At 35.9% G+C, this 20445-nt stretch overlaps 2 protein-coding genes across 5 annotated transcripts; both read right to left on the reverse strand.

Annotated features, from left to right (window-relative positions):
- Window positions 1–1867: 1867 nt before the first annotated feature.
- LOC118733267 (heparan-alpha-glucosaminide N-acetyltransferase) lies at window positions 1868–12034 on the reverse strand. Of its 4 annotated transcripts, none has more exons than XM_036462603.1 (11): window positions 11894–12034; window positions 7686–7838; window positions 7482–7597; window positions 7273–7421; window positions 6848–7016; window positions 5974–6178; window positions 5333–5497; window positions 4513–4634; window positions 3600–3769; window positions 3340–3526; window positions 1868–3269 (listed from the first exon to the last, which is right to left on the reverse strand). In XM_036462603.1, exons 2-11 carry the CDS (start codon window positions 7827–7829, stop codon window positions 2975–2977), a joined length of 1722 nt encoding a protein of 573 aa, XP_036318496.1. In that variant the 5' UTR covers window positions 7830–7838; window positions 11894–12034; the 3' UTR covers window positions 1868–2974. The 4 variants fall into 4 exon arrangements, with proteins under 4 accessions (XP_036318496.1, XP_036318494.1, XP_036318495.1 ...); XM_036462601.1 differs by having other exon boundaries at window positions 7686–7845; XM_036462602.1 differs by having other exon boundaries at window positions 7686–7845; window positions 11785–12034.
- A 1865-nt stretch (window positions 12035–13899) lies between these two features.
- LOC118733268 (synaptobrevin homolog YKT6) lies at window positions 13900–16976 on the reverse strand. The gene is made up of 2 exons (XM_036462605.1): window positions 16480–16976; window positions 13900–16387 (listed from the first exon to the last, which is right to left on the reverse strand). The coding sequence occupies exons 1-2, from the start codon at window positions 16602–16604 to the stop codon at window positions 15913–15915; spliced, it is 600 nt and encodes a 199-aa protein (XP_036318498.1). The 5' UTR covers window positions 16605–16976; the 3' UTR covers window positions 13900–15912.
- Window positions 16977–20445: the final 3469 nt, after the last annotated feature.

Consider the following 20445-nt stretch of genomic DNA (forward strand, 5'->3'; position numbering starts at 1 on the left):
TATGGGAGAAACAACGTTACGTTGAAATTGTATGGAATTCTTGAAAATCAATATTTTTCGATCGGAAAACTGTGGTTCTCTCTCCAGGAGACTTCCAATAACAATACCCAATTGTTTATTTAACCATCTTTTAATGCTAAAGATTTTGTATTTAGCCCCCCATTGCATTTTCTGAAATTTTTTGGGGGTTTTGGCGGAAACTCTCAGAAATACAGTTACTATGAAAAATTGTTTAAAAGAGTAATTGGATATTATTATTTGGAATCTCCTGAAGAATTCTTTACAATTTCTACGAAAAGGGTTTTTTTCATGGAAAACTTTAAGCGCTTTGAGCGACCGCTAAATATTTTTGATTTCAAAAACAGAGGTATATTTTTTCGGTGTAGAACAGTCCTAAAGGGTGAGAGCATAAAAATTCCGACATTGCTTTTTCACATGCATTTTTGAACCACCCTAATGTTCATACATACTGTACTTGCGAACAATCACACACCAAAACGTAAAAACAACTCCCACCTCACGTTGTTCGCTCAAAATACGTTGGAAAAATAGCTAAAAGGCAAGACGAAATCCATCGAAGATAAGCTTATGAGAAGAAATCAAAAGAAAAACTTTGCGCCAAAACTGCAGTAAAGCGGCAGTGAGTGATTTAAATTTTGCAGCACGTTGTATTTGGCTAAGTTTGGGAAATCAGCTGCAGGCTACCAAAGTAATCATTTATGCGAACCACAAACGGTATTGAATGGCGTGAATTTTCTATTAGTTTGCTAAAGAATTTCCAATGCATTCCAGTGAAATTAAGAGCTTTTATTGTGGTTAACATTGAATGTGGATGTTTAGAAGCTTGCAAGCGAGTTTTGGGATCCGCAAGCGGAGTGAATAACTGGCGCAACTTCGCAAAGAAAATTGACAATATGCGAAGTTCTCGAAATCAAACAAGAAGAGACTTCAGTGCCAATTAAGAATACGAAGACCACTTTATTTTGAGCGCGTTTATGTTAAAAGGGCTTTTTAAACCAGTATAATAATAATTGATTGCCCTTACACAATATGTTAGTGTTTGACCGAGCTTCTCCTCCGATTTGAAGCGTGCGCCTAGATGTTGTCACACAAAGGGGGGGGACGTACGGTTTTTCGCTGACTCCGAACTGCGATTGTATTTTTATGAGAAACTGTTTTTCATGGCAGAAATACCCTCGAAGGTTTGCCATTGCCCGCCGAAAAAATTTTTTTTTTTATATTTGAAACTGGGCTCGAACCCAAGCTCTTCGGAATGGTAGCGCACACTGCTACTGCTGCTGTGGTATGTATATTAAAAAGTTTTATTTTTATTTTTTTATGTTCTCGGTCCCAAATGAACTTATTTACTGCTTTTGAAGTAATCAAGCGATTTTTCATCCAAAAATTGCTCTGACGGAACAGTAAAAGTAATATGTACAGAAAATTTTGCATCCTTAAGAATTAAATAAATTACCAAGACAATTTACTATAAAAGAGGACTATCCCGTACAATACAAGACGGATGTTCACCGTAAATATCCGTGATGAGCGCGGAATAGTTACACGAAAAGTGCTTTTTCGCGTTCCTTTGGCTGTTTGGCTCTCGCTCCTCTCTTTCAAGAGAGTATGGAAGAGCAAAGTACAGAAGGACCTGTCTGCGCTCGGGATAACCAACTGGCGCAAATTCGCACAGGAGAGAAGCAATTGGAGACGCTTTCTTGTCTCGGCCCAAACCGACAAACGGTTGTAGTGCCAAAAAGGAAGAGGGGAGTGTGGCATGCGATGAGATGTCACGAGTCGTGAGGTATTTTTCCGCATGCCAGACCCTCATTGGGCACATCTGCATTTATTCTGCTCAAGTAGTTTAGCTTGCTGCATTAGCCAGAGCATAATTGGGCTATGGTGGTGTGAGTCTTCCGAGGCGGACAAAGCTCTGTCTCGTCTACGTCGGGTGGCTGTATTCCCAAAACGGCAATCATAGGTCGGGAGTTGGTGTAAATCGAAACCGACTCACTGTAAATGCGCTGGTTTGGCCTGTCGGTATGCTGTCGGGTGCAGAGGTTAGTTTATGAACCTGCAAGCAAGTGTATGTTCGGGTGCCCGCGTCTGTGACACCCTACTAAGAACTGATTGCTGAGCATCGTGCTATGCTCCTTTACTGGTTGCCAACAACGTTTCATTTTCTTTGCCCCCATGTGCTGCTGGCTAGCGACTTGGGGACCTTGTTGGGCTTTGTTGACAATTGCAGTTGTATTTGTCGAGAAGGAGAGCAGACTATCGAAGGTAACTCCGAGAATTTTTGGGTTATTCGCCGTCGGAATTTTTTCTTCGTCGGCGTGAATTCCCAGCTCTCATCTGATCTCCTACGTCCAGGTAGTTCCTTGCAGTGAAGAAGTGGGAAAGTTTGGAGAAGTAACCGTTTACTTTCGAGTACAAGTCATCAATTACATTCCCGGACGCCATTGTCAAGCAGTCGTCAGCATAGTAGACAATAGAGACTCCCTCTGTTGGCTGAGGTAGCTTTGATATGTAGTAATCCAAAAGGGTTTAATTTTCCTAGGGTTGCTAGTTTTGTCTCTAAAGATTACTGACGAATATCGACCACTCAGATAATTCGCTGACCACCACAGATTTTTTTTTGCAGTAAGTACTCATGTATTTCTTAAATAGCGCCCAATCAAGTATACAAAATATTTATTCAAACCAATACTGGAGGGATAAATCCCTTTGATTAAAAATACGAGTTTGTATTACAAAATATATAAGCGTTAAATATGTGTAGATATAAATTTAAGGTAAATTTACTGTTACAATCTTATCTAACTATATAGTATATGACTATGTAAAATTATGCATTTCTTTTTTGATTGTATTATACATATATATTACAACATTTTCGGGAATTCTTAAATTTAAAATACCTCAAACTATTGCTCTCACATTGCACTATTCTTTTTTTTTAAGTTTTGTTCTTTTATAAGCTGTAGTAAAATTTTATCGAATCTAAATACAATGCAATAGCAACCCAAAGCAAAGTATTCCATGTGGATTCAAGCAAGAGCACAAAATGAGTATTCATTGGTCCAATGCGCCAATGCCACGGCAACATTTTATGCATCACGGTGTGACCCACATACATTATAATGGCATTCTTGCCGGACTGCACGAATGGATAGCCAGTCCACCAACGTTGCACATCAATAACGAAATAGAGTAAGCTGAGCACAAAGAAGGCCAATCCAGAGGTGACCAAAACAAAAGAAAGAGACCTGCAGAGAAAAAACGAGATTAGCATATCTATTAGTACAACATATAGACGTTTTTAAATTAATTTCTTACCAGAGGTTTTTATTAATTGGTATAGGACCTTCTTCTATGGAGAAAAAACAAAGTGTGCCACCCAGCAGAGCTAATCCAATAGACCAGTAGAGCCAACGTTTAATACGTGCGCTCCAGTTAGTATGAACCAATATAATAACGCCAGCGAGCACGCCTAAAAAGGTCTGAGCCACAGTCAAAAGGCAACCTGAAATATGATATGCATTTTTTTTTTATTGAAAGAGGAATTTAAAAATGAAGAGTTGAGTTTTTATGGCTACCAAAAACTCCTTCCGGATCAAATGCCTGAGCGCCGTACACATACTTTGCTGTCGGATGCTGATAGATGTGTGAATTGCCTAAAATCAGACGATCAATATAGCCAGTGGCGCCACCCGTGCAATTGGGATAATTTGCCAGAGCGTGTTTGCCGCCAGGACCCAAGTAACCGCTGCGAAAAATGAAATTATATGTATGTAAGTAGTTGATATAGGTCTGCATACGAATGTAGTGTGTATGTATTAGGGTGGTTCTTAAAATTATCAACATCTAAATTTTTTCGGGTCATCCCTTTGTTTTGTTCTACATACATGCAAAATAAAGAGATCTACCAGAATTTCAAAATTTTAAAATAATTTTTAGGGGTTGAAAAAATTTAAATTTTTCGTAAATCGCGAATATTCTACAAAATTTTGACTTTAGCTAGCTATAACTCAGCAAGTTTTATTCCGGTCAAAATAAGTGGTATGTACATACATATATCGTAAACACACAAAAATACTACTGTCTAAAAAAAAATGCCTTAAGAAAAATTAAAAAAAAAAATCGTTTTCAGCTCAGGATGTCCGTATGAACTCTCCTCTATAAGTTTTCAAAATAATTATTTGCAAACCAGTATTATAGAACTTGGAAAAAATTAAAAAAATGCTGCACTTTCGAAATTAATATTGCATGATGAATCCATTTGGCGAGCGATGACTATGAATTTATATGAATAATTTTCAAAAATATGTCAAGTTTATCAGATTTATCTAAACAAATTTCATTCCCTGTTGGCGACCCCTAAAAATTATTTTAAAAATTTGAACTTTTAAAATTTTGAGCTTTTTGTGGATGACTTTATTTTTGTTAGTTGATATTTTAAGGACCATCCTAATATGTATGTAAGTTGTTAAATTGAATACACAAACTTACGTGGGACAGTTAGGTACGGGAAGCCCAAATATCAGACCCAAATAAATCGCAATGAGCGAGGTCATGACTAAAAATTCTGCTCGCAATAAAAGAACATCACACAAAGCACGTTTCCAAGCGATCTGTAAGAAAAATTTGTATTTAAGTATTATTGGATTGACTGGACATAATATGTACTGTGCCGTACGCAACAATGATTGCTCGCGTTATGAATTCGTTGTGTCTGAGTTAACACATTTATATACATATATATTTTTTAGAAAAGTACAGTTCTTCCTACAAAAAAACATCCACAAAAAGCCTTATGAAAAACTTAAGAAAATTTAACAAATTTTCATCAAAATTTTCAACTTTTTAATTCGGTTTTTTAGAAATTGTTTTTGTATGCAGTTTTATAGCCCATTGAATATTTCTTCCAACAAAGTCTAAGTTTGAAGTACCTAAGACTTACCTTTGATTTTTGAAAATTTTTTGTTGACCATCCGTATAAAAATAAAAATTGCAGCATATGTTCTATGGAAGGAAATGTGCAAAACCTTCATAAAAAATCAACGGTAAGTAAGTCTTAGCTACCTCAAACTTGCACTAAATATACCTACTTACGGTGACCAGATTACTGTGTACAAAAATCGGAACTTTTCTAAAGCACCGTATCCGAACATACAATTTTGTTTTAAGAATAAAAAGGCATCCCATAGGCGGAATACAAATTTTCGGATGAATTTTTTTCTGGCGAAACTCAGGATAAGGCAGAATATTTTTTTAAGTTTCCGAAAAGTGGTGTTATTAAACCCAGGAGAACTTAGAGTAGAATGCTTACCTGCGGCATTAGGAACTCCTTTTGAACAAATAGAGTGTGAACCAAGCCGCAAAAAAGATAGGCAACAGCAAAACGTTGTAGCACGCCCATTATGCGTAGATCTTTCATTTGTGGACCATTTATGGAGTTGAGGCATATGCCTATGACGAATAACTTAAACGAACGCTAAAAATATATGTACATACATATTTTACAATTTTTATTATATATCGTTACCTTAATGTAGAAAGGCCCTATCTCACGTGGTCGCTGCACTGCAAAAAAGCAGTAACTAACTAAAATTTTGTATTGCATAAAGCGATGTGGGAACTTATAACTCGATGAAATGCATCATAATCAATCAAAAAGTGATTTTTTTTTTTAATTTTTAGTTAGTTAAGGCTTTTTCTATATTGGAGTAACGATATGCACATACGTGTAAAAAAACCAAAGAACAAATTTCTGCGAAAGAAACGTTCATGTATTATTTTTTTACTTATTTATAATAATGACGATCACTGGGTCAACTTGATAGACGGCAATGATCAACTCATTTCCAAATTTTTGTTTACAGCAAAAAAACATTACATCAACAGATTCTTTACAAGGTACCAAATATCGTGTATAAATAATGGGTTCCTAACTGTTAACAGTTGACTCACCCAAACAATTCGCCTACATATGCTAGCCTTTGGCGTACCTCGAGCCACTTGTGACTTCACCGAAATCGGTATACAAACTCCCATTATCCAAAGGAATGAGGGGAAAACTACATCAGCCAAGTGCAGACCATTCCATGGTGCATGTTCGATCCACCAATAACCACCACCACCGCTATTGACAAATATCATCAATACTATGGCCATGCTGGAATAAAAAGAATGAAATAGTTATAAAAAAAGAGAATAAGTACACCTGAGTGGAAGATCGACTTATCTCGGCAGCCAGTGCGAAAACTTTTCAAGAACGTCCTACTTTAGTATTTGAATGAAAAACACCCTATCTCGGAATTTGGTTGAAGAACGCCCTATCTCATCGGCCGATTCAAAAACCTTTTATGATTGAATCATGCCATCTCAGCTCATTTTCAATGCATTTTCAGCTGAGATAGAGCGTTTTTGAATCGGCAGCTGAGATAGAGCGTTACGGTCTGGATACTGTAGCCGCCTCAACAGCTACCTGTCCAGACTTGACCCCAATATCCCCAATGAGTGTCCGGCATGTGGAGACTCCCCGCACGACACCATCCACTCAACTAACACCCTTTTGTCGGACCCTGTTGAAACTGCCCGTTTATTGGGCCTACCATTAGTTGAGCTTGGCGACAATGATTGATGGATGAACCGAAATAGGCGGGCCTTAGTAGTGCCGCTACAACAACAACGACAACATAGCCGCGTTCTTCAACCAAATTCCGAGATAGGGTGTTGTTTCATTCAAAATCAATCAAATTCTGAAGTAGGACGTTTTCGAACTGGCTGCCACTTCACTCAGGTATCGATATATAAATGTAAAATAATTGATTATCATATGTACATATACCCTCGAAAAGCATCTAGGCTACGCATTCGATTACTCGGCTGCTCAGGTATAACATTGGCGCCAGCTTCCTGCTCCGGGATGAAGGTGTACGAACGCCAGACACACCAGGATGTGCGTATAACCGTCAACAACATAGTGACTAAAAGAAACAGCGATGCGAGCGCTAAAAAGCAAGATTTTCAGTTTAAAATAATATTTTACGAGTAAATAAAAGTAAAATTATAAAAAATGTAAAATTTTAAAAATATCAAGCCCTATCCGCCAAAAAGACGTAAGCGAAATTTTTTTCAAAATTTTCTTTTTGATGCAAAAATGCCTCTAGATGTTCTAGGAACAATTCTGCATCAAAAATAAAAATTTGATAGAAAAAGTCACGTCTTTTTGGCGGGAAGGTCTTGGTATTTTCTTTGTACGCTTACACAAATTCACATTAACGCCTGTCTTGTCTGTTATAAGCTCGCAGCTACCATTTGCTCGTAGCGTAAAATTATAGACTCCAAACTCTTGCAGCATTGTCGCGGGCGAATACAATTTGCAAACACTGTCGCAAATCGTGTCATTGCATTGCCTGAGGAAAGAAAGCGACTGTTGGTTTTTTTTTTTCGAAACAATAAATGTTCAAATTTACATATCATTGTTGGTCGTCAGCTCCACATCTTTGCCAAACACTTTAAATTCCCAACCTCTTGCGACATTTAATTTAAACGTAAAATTTTGCATTGATTTCACATAGCTGTAGGAACACTGGTGAAAAAAATAAAAAGAATTAGTCGAAATAATTGCATAGTTAGTATTTTGAGTTAATTTCATATACACAGAATTTTTCACTCACCGTATAACATTCCTCCGAACGACTGTAAAGATAAGCTGGCTTTTCGTAATGAGACTTAACTACCATGTAGGCTTCATCGACCTTCAGTTCTCGCATATTTAAGCCACGCCAAAGTGGCTCAATATATTCCACGAATTGAGACATGATGTGTTACTAATAACTGAAGCGTGTATATAAAAAATGTTAAATATGCATGCAAACTCGGAAATTTTCTACGTCAATTCCGAATAAATCATGCAAAATACGGAGAAAATCTTGAAAAGTTCGGATAAATCACGAAGTATTTTTGTCAAAACAAAACTAACCTAATATTTTTTCTTTTCCCTAACCGTTTAGTTAGTATTTAGAAATCTACTCTAGTATTTAGGTATATCTGAATACATATACATACATCCCAGAAGATAATTTTGGTAGGCCTTCTTATGTAAAGCCATTCTAAGAAGCCTACTCAAGAAAGGCTGAAAAAAGTGCTTCCTTGCATGCCTTCTAGAAGGGCGTATTCATTTACAAGTTACGCGAATGCATAAATTTATATTATTTACCATTAGAAATGAATTTCAATAAACATTTTAAGTTGCAATAATAAATATTTGATATAAACCTTAAGCAAATACTTCAAAGATGTATGATTTTTATAAATTAAAGAAGCAACTTTCAAAATAACTCCTCCAAAAGGCCTTCTGAAGTAGGTCCTATAAACGCCCTTCTGGAAGGCGTTCTGTGGATAGCGAAAGAAGAAGCACTTCAATTTGTGCCATTCCATAAAAAAAAGAAAGAAGAAAGGAATGTAGAGTGGAAGGCCTCTTGACTCTCAGAAAGGCCTTTCGGAAGGGCTTTTAACTCCTGAAATTATCTACTGGGATGCATGTATATATATATGGTTATTTCGTTTTCAAACGGGTACTTTTAATACAAAAGTAAGTAATTATGCATCTCTTGTATTTGCATAATAGGGATGTCCGATTAATCGGTTAATTAGTTTTTTGATTACATACTTAGAAAACCCCCAATATTTTTATTAGTAATACGTTTACATATGTATGTACTATCCAAGTCGTTGTTATGTATGTAGTTACATACATACATATGTACATACGAACTAGAAAAACAGCGAAGCGAAACAGCTTGCAGCAGTGGCAGGTTTGTTGGACCCGTTCAACTAGTGGACGTTGGACATATAAACTCATTCCGAGCATTCAAGCAAATTGCTTGACAGGCGACATGGAGAAGTGGACTTCCACCTTACTCAAATACTAACGGGACACGCTTGTTTTAAAGCGTACCTATACAGACTTACATACGAGGATGATCCCTACTGCACGGTCTGTACTGAAAAGGTAATCGAGGACACAGAACATTGTTTTTTGTTTGCCCCAGGATTCGCAACCGAAAGGGATTACTTGAGCAGGAAGGTGGGGAGGCCACTTATGGTTGACAACCTTGTGGGTATCATGCTTGAGTCAATCGAAAATTGGTCCGATGTTTGCCATATGGCACGCACCATTCTTAGGATAAAAACTCCCGCTGATATTCATAGAAAGGACGCTCCTCCTTGGAGTAAGAGCGGTTTGGAACCTCGGCCGTCCCAACCGCCAAGCCTGGGCGACTTTGATCCTCGTGCATGCGATGAGTAGGGGCGGATTGGAACCTCGGACATCCCAACCGCCAAGCCAGGGCATATTTGAACCTCGTGCATGCGATGAGCAGGGGATGATTGAAGCCTCGGCCATTCCAACCACCGAAATAGTGCGGCTTTCAACCCTGTGCACTTGGAGCGTAAAAGCAGATTGGAACCCCCGCCGTTCCAACCGCCAAAGCAGTGCGCTTTTGACCTCGCGCAGCCAAGCGTAGGAGCGGATTGGAACCTTGACCGTTCCAACCGACGAGATAGTGGGGCTTTGAAATTCGTGCAACCGAAGCGGCACGCGGATTGGAAACTAGGCCGTTCCAGCCGTCTAAGCAGTGGGCCATAAGTCTAAAATAACCATTCGTATACCGAACGTAAGAGCTACGATAGCCGCGTACCTCCGGATACCCTGATATCAATGTGGGTAAGTTGTCAACATGGGGAAGTGGATTTCCACCTGACCCAAATATTTACGAGGCATAGTTGCTTCAAATCATATTTATTTGAACCCATTTGAGCATAATGACGATCACAAAGGATAGTACCTACTGAAGACGCTAAACCCGTTTTGCAATCAAAGGGATCACTCGAGCATGAAGGTGGGGTGGCCACTTGCGGTTAATGACCTCGTGGATGCTATGCCTTAGTCGGAAGAAAATTGGTCCGTTGTCTGCAATTTGGCAAACACAATTTGAACTTAATTTAATCCCCAGTTTTTCATAGAAAGGCAATAGGCCGCCCCTCTCCCCCTACCTCTCCGTGCAACAATGCCTTACGGTAGTTCCACAGTGGGTGGGAAACGGAGGGGTGGTTTTTTAGTGCTGTGAGCCGAAAGGCAAGTCCTACACTTTTCGGCTTTCAACGCTTTGTGCGACCTCTTCAAAAAAAAAAAAAAAAAACATAAATAAGTATGCATTTATGTAGCTCTTTGAAATGAAAAACAACGTGTATATATTTGTTTCTAGTTTTAAATAAACTAAAATATAATAACAGCAATTATTCAAGTTTTTGATTAATCAGGTTCTTATTAATTTGTTTTCCGACTAATCAAATTATTTATTATTTAGAAATCAAAACGAAATTAAGCGGGAAAAATAATCAAAAGTAATTATTATTTGATAAATTAGTTATGTTTCGATTAATCAGCATGTTCGATTAATTAATTATATTCACATTAATTAATCTCACATCCCTGGTACATGACTATGCAGTATGCTTGAATTCGGTTTTGCACGGCACTATAGCATAGCACTATATATATACACACATGGGTACATACATACATACATACATACATACATACATATGTATACCCAATAAACATTGGGCTTGGTTAACAATTCGAAAAAATATTGGAAAAAAATGTGGATAGGTTAGTATTCGATTCGGGAACTAGGCCATTCTCCAGCAAGACGGAACCTTCGTTATCCAACGTATTTTTCCTTTTTAATGATGTCTTATATTTCTTTTCGATAATGCACTGGATTTCCCTTTCTCCCTTATTACTATGGTTTTCATATTTTTTCAAACCCATCTCGAATGTTTTTCCAGTATACTAGGAACGTTGGAAAACAAAGGTTGGTTATGAGTTCGTTCTCAGTTCGAAATGCATATTGAATATCGAAGGTAATTTTCGTACGTTTGCGAAAATGTTTATAGGGTATACATTAGGTCCAAATATGCATGTGAAAAAGTGAAGTTGGAATTTTTGTGCTCTCATCCCCTAGCATTGTTCTATACCGAAAAAATATACCCATATTTTTTTTTTTTTTTGAAATCAAAAAAATATTTAGAGGTCGCTCAAATCGTCCAAAGTTTTCCATGTATTTTATATGGGAAAAAACCACTTTTCGTAGAAATGGTATAGAATAATTAAAAATCAATATTTTTTTACCAGAAAACCCTGTTTATCTGCAGGAGATTAGCCATAATAATACCCAATTGTTTATTTAATCATTTTTTCATCGCTCTATTATTTCTAGGTCTGCCAAAAATCCACAAAAAACCCGAAAAATGCAATGGGGCGACCAATTTTCAAGAGTTCTATACCATTTCTACGAAAAGTTTTATTTTTCCCATATGAAAATACATGGAAAACTTTGAGCGCTTTGAGCGAAAATATTTTTGATTTCAATATAAAAAATAGGGGCATACTTTTTTTCGATGTAGTACAATCCTAGGGGGTGAGAGCATTACAATGTTTTTGGACCACCCTAGTATACATACACGCATATGTATGAATTTGTTTATATTTTTCGGCTTTACTCATTAGTTATGTTTGTACGTATGTACATAGTACATGTAAAGTATATGCGTATGTAGTATGTACATACGTAAATAAGTTTGTATGTTAGGCGGCAACCAGACATTCGAGAGGTATAAATTAATGTGGGTCAATCAAAACAAGTTACAAATTTTGAATAGCAATTAGAAAACTAGAGAAAAATATTGAATGAGTAATCACCAACTTACGCAGATAGAATGCAAACACTTGTGATACTTTTTATCGTTTTAGTATTATTCAACAAGTAATTGGTATGTAAATATTTAAATACTACACTTCTGTAATTAAAGAAAATACCTTTATCGCGTGCTGAGTACCTAAATTTTGTGTCAAATGAAGCACTGTTTAGCCCGAAATATCAACAAATATTTATTTATTTATTTATGTATGTAGAAGCACAACGAGCTGTCAAAGGTTCGTATACACTAATACAACTGCACCCAGTGTGGAGATTATGTATGTGTGAATGCACATTAGGGTGGTCCAAAGATATTGAAATGCTAAGCTTTCACCCCCTGGGATTTTTCTGAATAGAAAAAAGAATACAGGTATTTCTTTATTAAGAAGAAATATTTAGAATTGTTTAGTTAGTGTTTTTTCCCCATATAAAATACTTCACAGGCTTTGAACCGCTTCTAAATATATTTTTTTAAACCAAAAATACGGGTATTTTTTTTTCTACTTAGCAAAATCCTATTGGGTGAGAGGTTAACATTTTAAACTTTTTTTTACCAACCTAATGTACATACATATGTAAGTACATGTATTGGGGCTTTTGTAGACTTTGTGCTACGAAATGGAATTGGAATTTCTTTGCGCATATGGGGAGCAGTATACAAGTAGTGGAGGTCAGCTGATTGTGACAGCTCACCTGCGGTTAAGGAATAAAATACATGGTAGGGATCTTCATACGGCGCTTCGTATTTGGTAACTCGGTGTTCGATAACTTTTCCCTATGTATTTTGTTTGTGTAAAATTATTTTAAGATCACTAGTAAATTTTTTACAGCAAGATGAATAATCCCCATAAATTAAAAGCAGAATGCTGCTGCAGCGACACTTATTCACCGAACATAAATCCCGGTAGTTCCGGTTCCGACTAGCTTTTTTTTTTAAGAATTGCACAGTGGTCGCAGCCATAGGAGAAAAATAATAAAGTCAGAGCTAAAAATGCATTACTTGAAAGCAATTACATGTATAATTTTACACAGCGTGGCAACGAATAACTGTTACACAGTTTTTTTTTTATTTAATAGCGGGGGTTTTTATACATTTTGCGAAGAAAGTATTTTATTGTTAATTTGTACAAATTTTACTTTAATTTTGATAATTACATAGTTTTAAAATTGTATTCCTTATTTGCATTTGCCAGCAGTGTAAGCTTTTGAAGACAAGTACACACATGCATGCTGCACGCAAGTCTTTTTAAGGTGTATTTTTTCTTAGACCTTGTATGAAAAAAAGGCAAAAATAAATTAAAACTGTATAGGGTAAACCAAAATAATGGTTACACCTTAAAAACTAAAAGTAAAATATGAACAAAATTAACAATAAAATACTTTTTTCGCAAAACCTATGAAGAACCATTTTATTTCTCAAAAAATGTCTGGCTAACTGTTATGCGTCGCCCCTGTAAATATGTAGTTTGACTCAATGCGAATTTGTTTTGATTAAATTTTAGCTGTGCCTTAAAAATTATACTTCAAACACGAGTTGGTACTTGACTTATTAGTTTGAACAATATGGGTCTTCATCAAAAGTGATAAACTCTTAATGAACTTGATAAAGTGATAACTTTATCATTTTGATAAATGAACAGTCAAACTTTGTATGCAAGTCTATTTAAACAAAGTTTATCACTTTATCAAACGACTTTGGTGGATAAATGTATAAATTTCAGGTTGCCAGGTAGTCGCTTTTGCTGCGAACACATACAAGCAAATGAACGCAATGGATGAGGTAAGAATGAAACGTAACTAGCCATATAAGTTAAATAATGAGTTCTAAGCAATTTATCCTCTTATTAGTTTACATGAAGACCCCTAATGTGAACTATTTAAATTGGAGCTCATTTTTGAGTGATAGGGAAATTAGGAATTTTAAACAAAGTTTTAGTGAAACAAACCGGTTTGCCTCCAAACCAAATTGGTCAAGGGATAGCGGAAAATCGTTCCACATTTTCATCATATAATTAAAGCTTTATGAATAATTGTTCACTAAAACTTTCGTTTAAAACTCCTAATTCCACATTACATCACACTCCTACCCTGTCGGAAACACCAACAACGAAAATGAGAACTTTAATTATGTATTTTTTTTTATTTATTCACGTAGAATCTGTCTGAATTTTTACGGTTATAATATTATGTGACCGATAATGACACCAATCTTTCAACACTTATGTATTTCACATTTTCAAAGTTAAGTTACATCTAGAAGATACTATAATTTTGATAAATAGGATTTTGTAGTTCGTTTGGGTTATTCGTATTTTTATGTCAATACATACATTTGTATGTATGTACATATCAGCATCAATGCAAAATAGCCTTTTTGACAATTTTTAAACCTTATAGAAGCAAACAATTTTTTAAATTAACGAAAAGAGTGCTCTCAGGGCTGTTCTAAATATGCCGATGAGTTTCATATTTTCTTAAGGAATGGCTATGAATTTTTATATTTTGGTGTATCCTGAAAGCTCACATATCGAATATGTAAAAAAATCGCATTTCAGAAAAAGTGTAATTATTAAACTTCAATATAACAAAAAAACAAAAACAAATCAATAAATTGATGAGCATAAAAACTTAACTATTAAATTAACTACAGTTTTTGAAAAAACAAAACATAATTTAAAAAAGTATGGAATTTTCGAAAATGGAATTGAATTGCTCGTACATTAGCACGTAAAAAAATAAAAAGGTAAATTGGGGTTGAGTGTTCTCATAAACTTATAGAAATTTTGCAACTATATTTTTTTATAGCATTAAAATCCATATTTTTTATTTTATAACAATTTACATTATCTTTAGCGTCATTGCAAGTCTAACTTAACACAATCAAAATTACCCAGTATTGTGTAGTAGAGATGTAAACAAGTTAAACGGTGGAACCAATCCTCTTACTTTTGATCAGTTTTTGTTTAGAAATTCGATATATAGCTTAACCTCCCTGCAAACATGCTTTCAGAATTTTCTGAATAGTATTTTCTAAAATGAAATGTAATGAGCACAATTCTATTCTTTTACGAAATTTCGTTAGAAAATCCGAAAAATTATGCTACAATGAGAAGAATGATTCAATGTTTTTTTCCGAATTTTAAGCAATCGTATAGAATTTTCTTTACGTGTTCATGTCAACCATTTCGTATAATTTTCGTTGAAGATTCGTAAAGATATTGCCACACGATTTCGGAACACATTAAAGATTTCGTATAAGATGTTCGGAGCTTTGGTTTGCAGGGATGTTTGTTTATTTTACATATATGTATGTATCTAATAAGCTGGGCGGACATCCACGTCCTTTTGTTACACCTTATCCGCAAACAATCCACATGCATACATTTATACGTATGTATGTACATGAATTTATATTAGATTAAATTGTTAAAGAATTTAACATATAAAATTTGAATGCAGTTATCGGCAGTCAATTTGGCTAAATTTTAATTTTTGTTCTGATACCAAAACATCTCGTCGTTTAAACATAGCCAACCAAGTCAAGTGTAAATTAATTTTGAGACACCTCCCGCAAGGTCATACATTCATACAAATAGTTTTGTATATATGTATGTAAATAGGAAAAAGCGGTTATATACCAATGTAGTACATTATTTTCTTGATGTCAGTTACTTTCACAATTATGATCAGCGCATTAATTTAATTTCACGATTCAATAAAAAGCACATCTGCAAATATTTGTACATATGTATATGGTTAATTTTTGTCAACTGTAGTTAATCTCAATCTCCGGTCTCAAATTAATATTGACACTTTAAATGAAAGTCAAATTAGTTATATGGTTTGGAATGAAGTATATTGTGGGTTCCTTTATCTTGAGCTAATTGTATATTTTATTATACTTTTTTTATTAGTTTGTCGTAACAACTCCCTTTCTCCTACATTAATAAACTTCTGTGATTTATATATGTATATATATATATATTTTTTGTTTGATAAATTTAAAAAGCAACACCACCTCAAGCATCAGTATTAACTCAAATATGTGGTAAACGGCATTGCAAACAGCAAACACTTCAAAAGAATATATATTTCTTTTCGCGAAAACTTCATGTTTTTATGTTTCTGTAACCTACACTTAACTGAAACTGCAACATGAATTGGTCTTTTTAGCTGTCTTATAGAAAGCTTTACTTTGTATTGAAAGATTTTCTGACTTGATTACCATGTCATCTAACTTTTCGCCGCGCTCGAGCACCGCTTCGATGGTATTCTTTAAAATAATCTTAGTTTCATCTAAATCGTTTTGCATTTTCGTCAACGCATCTGCCTCTTTGGGATCCTGATACTTTGCTAAATATGCGGGTAGTACGCTAAAGTCAATGGTGGATTCAGCCCCTGTTTCCCAACGTTCTGGCCCTATTTTGGCGCTGAATTCGTCCAATATCTTAGTGATGAGTGTATGTGCAACACGCTGTGGATATTCATGATCAGCAATCAGTACACCCGCCAAGTTATCAGCACGGACATATACATGACACATGTAAGCTTCCTGCTTTACTGACTGTCGCATCGCTGGCTGTGTGCGCTCTACTATCGTTTTTGATGCAAAACTAAAAAAATACAAATATTCATACACATATGTATGCACAAAAATATACATTGTTAGTAGATACACATAAATTATATTAAGATCACGACATACGTCATAAACTCCTGAACTGTGCCGCGTTGAAAGAAAGAAAATGATTGCAAATCGTAAGCCGATTTCAACAGTCGTGCCTCTGTTGGACCCTTGTAAAAGATGCTCAATGCAAAGAGTTTCACCATCTTTCAAATGTGTATTCTACACCAGCTACTTGCAATGGCTATGAACGTATGTAATAAAACTATTTGTTTACCAAATCGTAAACTATTGCACGCTTGTTCTCTGGTATTCCAAGATTTAAAAATATGCTAGGTATTCCAATTCCACTGAATGCACAATAGGTTTCCTACTATGTTCGTGCATATGTATGTATGCCAGGCTGCTTTTTACCTCTGCTGAGCTTTTTGGTAATTTTGTCATAAATCTTTAGCCACGACAATAAATGCTTAAAATTTATCTTTCTGCTTAAGATTTTGTTAAATTGAATGTTTCGTACTTTCGCAAACTTTTATTTTTTTATGTCGTCATCCGTCAAATAACGTTGCCAGATTCTTAAATGAAAATGACACTAGGGATGTCGGAAAATCATAGATGCATCGAAAATATCGACTTTTTGTTTCGATGCATCGAAAATTTTCCACTCACATTGATAAAAGCATAACAATGGCCACACACGACGAACATGTGCGCGAGCATGCTCGGATTGCTCTCCATCTTTACGCAATTACGACAAGATCACATAGGAGCCGCTCACCATCTGTGGCAAACGACAGCAAGCATGTTGACGAGCAGGCTCGCGCACATGTTCGCCGTTGTGGCCAGTGTAGCCTCATTTTTAGTTCATGGTGTAACCTTCAAGAACGAAAGACACAAGATCACGTAAGAACAATAGAGTGAAAAAGTCGGTTTTTTTTAGCGAGTTCTACGCCATCTTGTTTCACTGGAAAGCAAAGAAAACAACGAAAACCAAAATAAGCCAAAATTATTGTCAGCCACTTTAAGCGCACAATTTAGGTAAAATATGCAATAAAATGCTTGAAAATGTGTTGTCATGATGAATTAACTCTTCTTTACTTAAATAAAAGTGTAAAATAGTGGTGCTTGTGATGTAAACAAACGCTCAGCTGACGAACCCGCTTTCGCAAACTCTTTTCTCAAAACCAGTTACAAATACAACGTCGCGTTCTTATACCATGTCCCCACCGGAGCTAACCACGTAGTTATGGCTATTGAGTTGGTTATCCCGATAACCCACTTGATTTAGCGTAGTTTCGCCATATAAAAATGACAGCACTTAACCATTTCACTGAGATGGTTAAAAGCTAACCAACTCGAAACCACGTCGAAAGTCTGATACAACCCTGTGTTTTCCCGCCATCTGTGGGTCATTAGCGTTAAGAGCGAAATACACCACACAAGCGGTTTGACAAACCAAGCGAAATTTCCCTTTGCTTCAAGCCATTTGTGCTGTGTATGGGGGTGCTTGAAGGTTTGACAAGCCGCTTGAGGGAAATTTGAGCAAAAAATCAAAATTTTTTGATTTTCTGGCCGCCATGTTGATGTTTGATCAAACCGCTTGCGTTGTGTATAGCAAAATCGCCTCATTCGCAACGAAATTTTCACCGAGTAAGGACGTAAGAGAGGAAAATGAAAGAAAACCATAATATTTAGCATTGCGAACTGGAAGAAAACTAAAATTCTTTGCTTGAACGAGTCATGTTTGCATGGTGTATGGCGAAATGGGAAAAGTAGGTTTGAAGAATGTTTGACAAGCCGCTTGTGTGGTGTATTTCGCTCTTTAAAATGTAAAAAATTTGTTCCCTACTAGTGTTTGGACTTCACTAAGATCAGATCAGATTTACTCCGATTTTTGAAAAAATTTGAAATCTACTCCGCTTGACTTCAATTCTATTCCATTTTTTGCATTCATTTTATGCCCCTCTTAGGTTTCAGGTGAGTGTTCACCACCGGTTTCAGTAAAAAAATTCAAAGTTAGCCAAATCTTACTGTTAAAAAGTAATTCTTTCATACCAATGCGTCAATAAAGTAACCTCGTAATTTTTTGATGTATGGCTGTAGAAATTGCAGAACTTTACTTAAGTTGTTTAAAAATATATCGTCGATGTTTTTGCAAAACCGCCTATCGACCGGTTGCAAAACCGCCTAAATCGCCGTTGTGGCAAAATGAGATTTGGTAACCCTGAACTCCAAGCGTCGATATTAATGCATAAATATCGTTAAATCGTTATTAAAACAACAGATTTGTAAAATCATAGCTACAGAGAATACCGCCTATCATTGCAATGCCCTCAAAGAATATACCGTTTTTTCGCTCTCCTGTAAAATTTGAGTGCCGTAAGATAGGCGCAAAAAATATAGAAAAAAGGTTTTTTCTTAACAGCGGTCGTCCGTCGGCAGGCAATGGCAAACCTCCGATTGTATTTCTGCCATGAAAAACAGCTTCTCATAAAAATACAATCGCCGTTCGGAGTCGGCGTAAAACTGTAGGTCCCTCCGCTTTGTGTGACAATATCAAGGCGCACGCCACAAGTCGGAGGAGAAGCTCGGCCAAACACTAACATATGTGTAAGCGCCAATCTATTATTATTATTAAGATAGGCGGTTTTGCAATTGGGCGATGGGCAGTTTTGCAAAAACATCGACGATATGTAGAATGAAATTTATATAAAGTAGAAAAGGTTTAGATCCTACTGCTCTTTAAAAAATAAAGTGTTAGAAATGTTCTACTTTATAGAAAATGCTAAAAATTACCTAAATATGTAACATATTATCCTTACATTGCCTCGCGTTCTAATTTTTGCATGAATAGAAAATATTTAAGTCAAACAATTAATGTCAGAAACGAAAATAAAAAATTCAATCGAATAAGGAAAATTTGTTTTGCCCCGACTTTTGCAGCGATTTAGTCCTGAATCGAGTTTTGGAGCTCCGAACACTGTTGTCTACATTTGTACTGTTTTATAAACCTCAAACCGCAGTGTGGACAGCAATAGTTAGCGATGTGGTTAAGTTCGATTTGAGATGGTTAACTTTTTGGTGGGGACTTGGTATTACGTGATCTTGTATTTTTGGCTCATGGTGTAACCTTTAATACTTGACGGATTAACCAAAATCCTTCGGGTTCGTATCACTAGATTGTTAGATAAACGCTAATAACAGTACATTTATCTTTATTAAACAACAACTTCACAATGCCCTCCACCTTAATCTGATCAACCCGATCAGACACCCTTGCTGTTCCAGACGCTACAAGCCTTTCCAGATGAACCACCTTCATCTTGGTAGTCGGTCTCCCGACGGACAGTTTTGCATTTGGTTAAATTAGTGAGACAAATTTCAGATGTTTATAATAGAATTACAAATTGCGGTCAAATATAACTGTTTATAGAAAAATTAATTTAAAAATTCTGCGTTCTGGTCCATAAATTATTTCAAAAAATACCAAAACGGCGTCATGAAATCATATAGTGTAGAGAAAAAATGTTGCGCCCATCTCGATACCGCTATTCCGCTCTCAGTGAATTTGACAGCATCGTTGTTTGTATGGCGTCACACTTGTGCAACTTGTTTACGTTTTCCTTGCCAATTTTTTTTTCTTCTTCCATTCTTGCTCGCGGTTTGGCATTTCTCTCTCGCAATTGCCTCAGTGTGATGTCACAGAAAACTAATTCTCAAAAATCCTCTCTGATGGGCGCAATCTTGTATTCCATCATTCTTGGGTGGCAGTGCCAAATTGACTTCGCAATGGGGCTGCCAGTGGTTAATAATAAATCGTCTAGACCATGATAAAAACATAACAAGGTGAAACCATTGAGAGGTAGTCTGACTTTTCCAGCCATATAATTTAATAATTCAAAACTCAATCTCACGCACGAATTCTCATTTCCAACCTCAAATAACAAAAATTGTGAACAATTTCATTTTCGATTTTATATAATTTTAAAATGCTTCCAAACGTCTGAAAAAAATCATGGCCGACGAATTGAGAGAATGAATTTTGCC

This window comes from Rhagoletis pomonella, unplaced genomic scaffold (genome assembly GCF_013731165.1).
Source record: "Rhagoletis pomonella isolate Grant_MI unplaced genomic scaffold, Rhpom_1.0 Rhpom_scaffold_00002, whole genome shotgun sequence".
Taxonomy (NCBI): Eukaryota; Metazoa; Arthropoda; class Insecta; order Diptera; family Tephritidae; genus Rhagoletis; species Rhagoletis pomonella.

Excerpts from the sequence above, each read along its gene's own strand:
- LOC118733267 (XM_036462603.1), bottom strand. The coding sequence starts at position 7,829 with ATGTCTCAATTCGTGGAATATATTGAGCCACTTTGGCGTGGCTTAAAT. Across the intron at positions 4,635-5,332 it reads AGGAGTTCCTAATGCCGCAG|ATCGCTTGGAAACGTGCTTT; the intron begins GTAAGCATTCTA and ends TTTTTCTTACAG. Across the intron at positions 3,527-3,599 it reads TGATCCGGAAGGAGTTTTTG|GTTGCCTTTTGACTGTGGCT; the intron begins GTAGCCATAAAA and ends ATCATATTTCAG.
- LOC118733268 (XM_036462605.1), bottom strand. The coding sequence starts at position 16,604 with ATGGTGAAACTCTTTGCATTGAGCATCTTTTACAAGGGTCCAACAGAG. Across the intron at positions 16,388-16,479 it reads ACAGTTCAGGAGTTTATGAC|TTTTGCATCAAAAACGATAG; the intron begins GTATGTCGTGAT and ends GTATTTTTTTAG.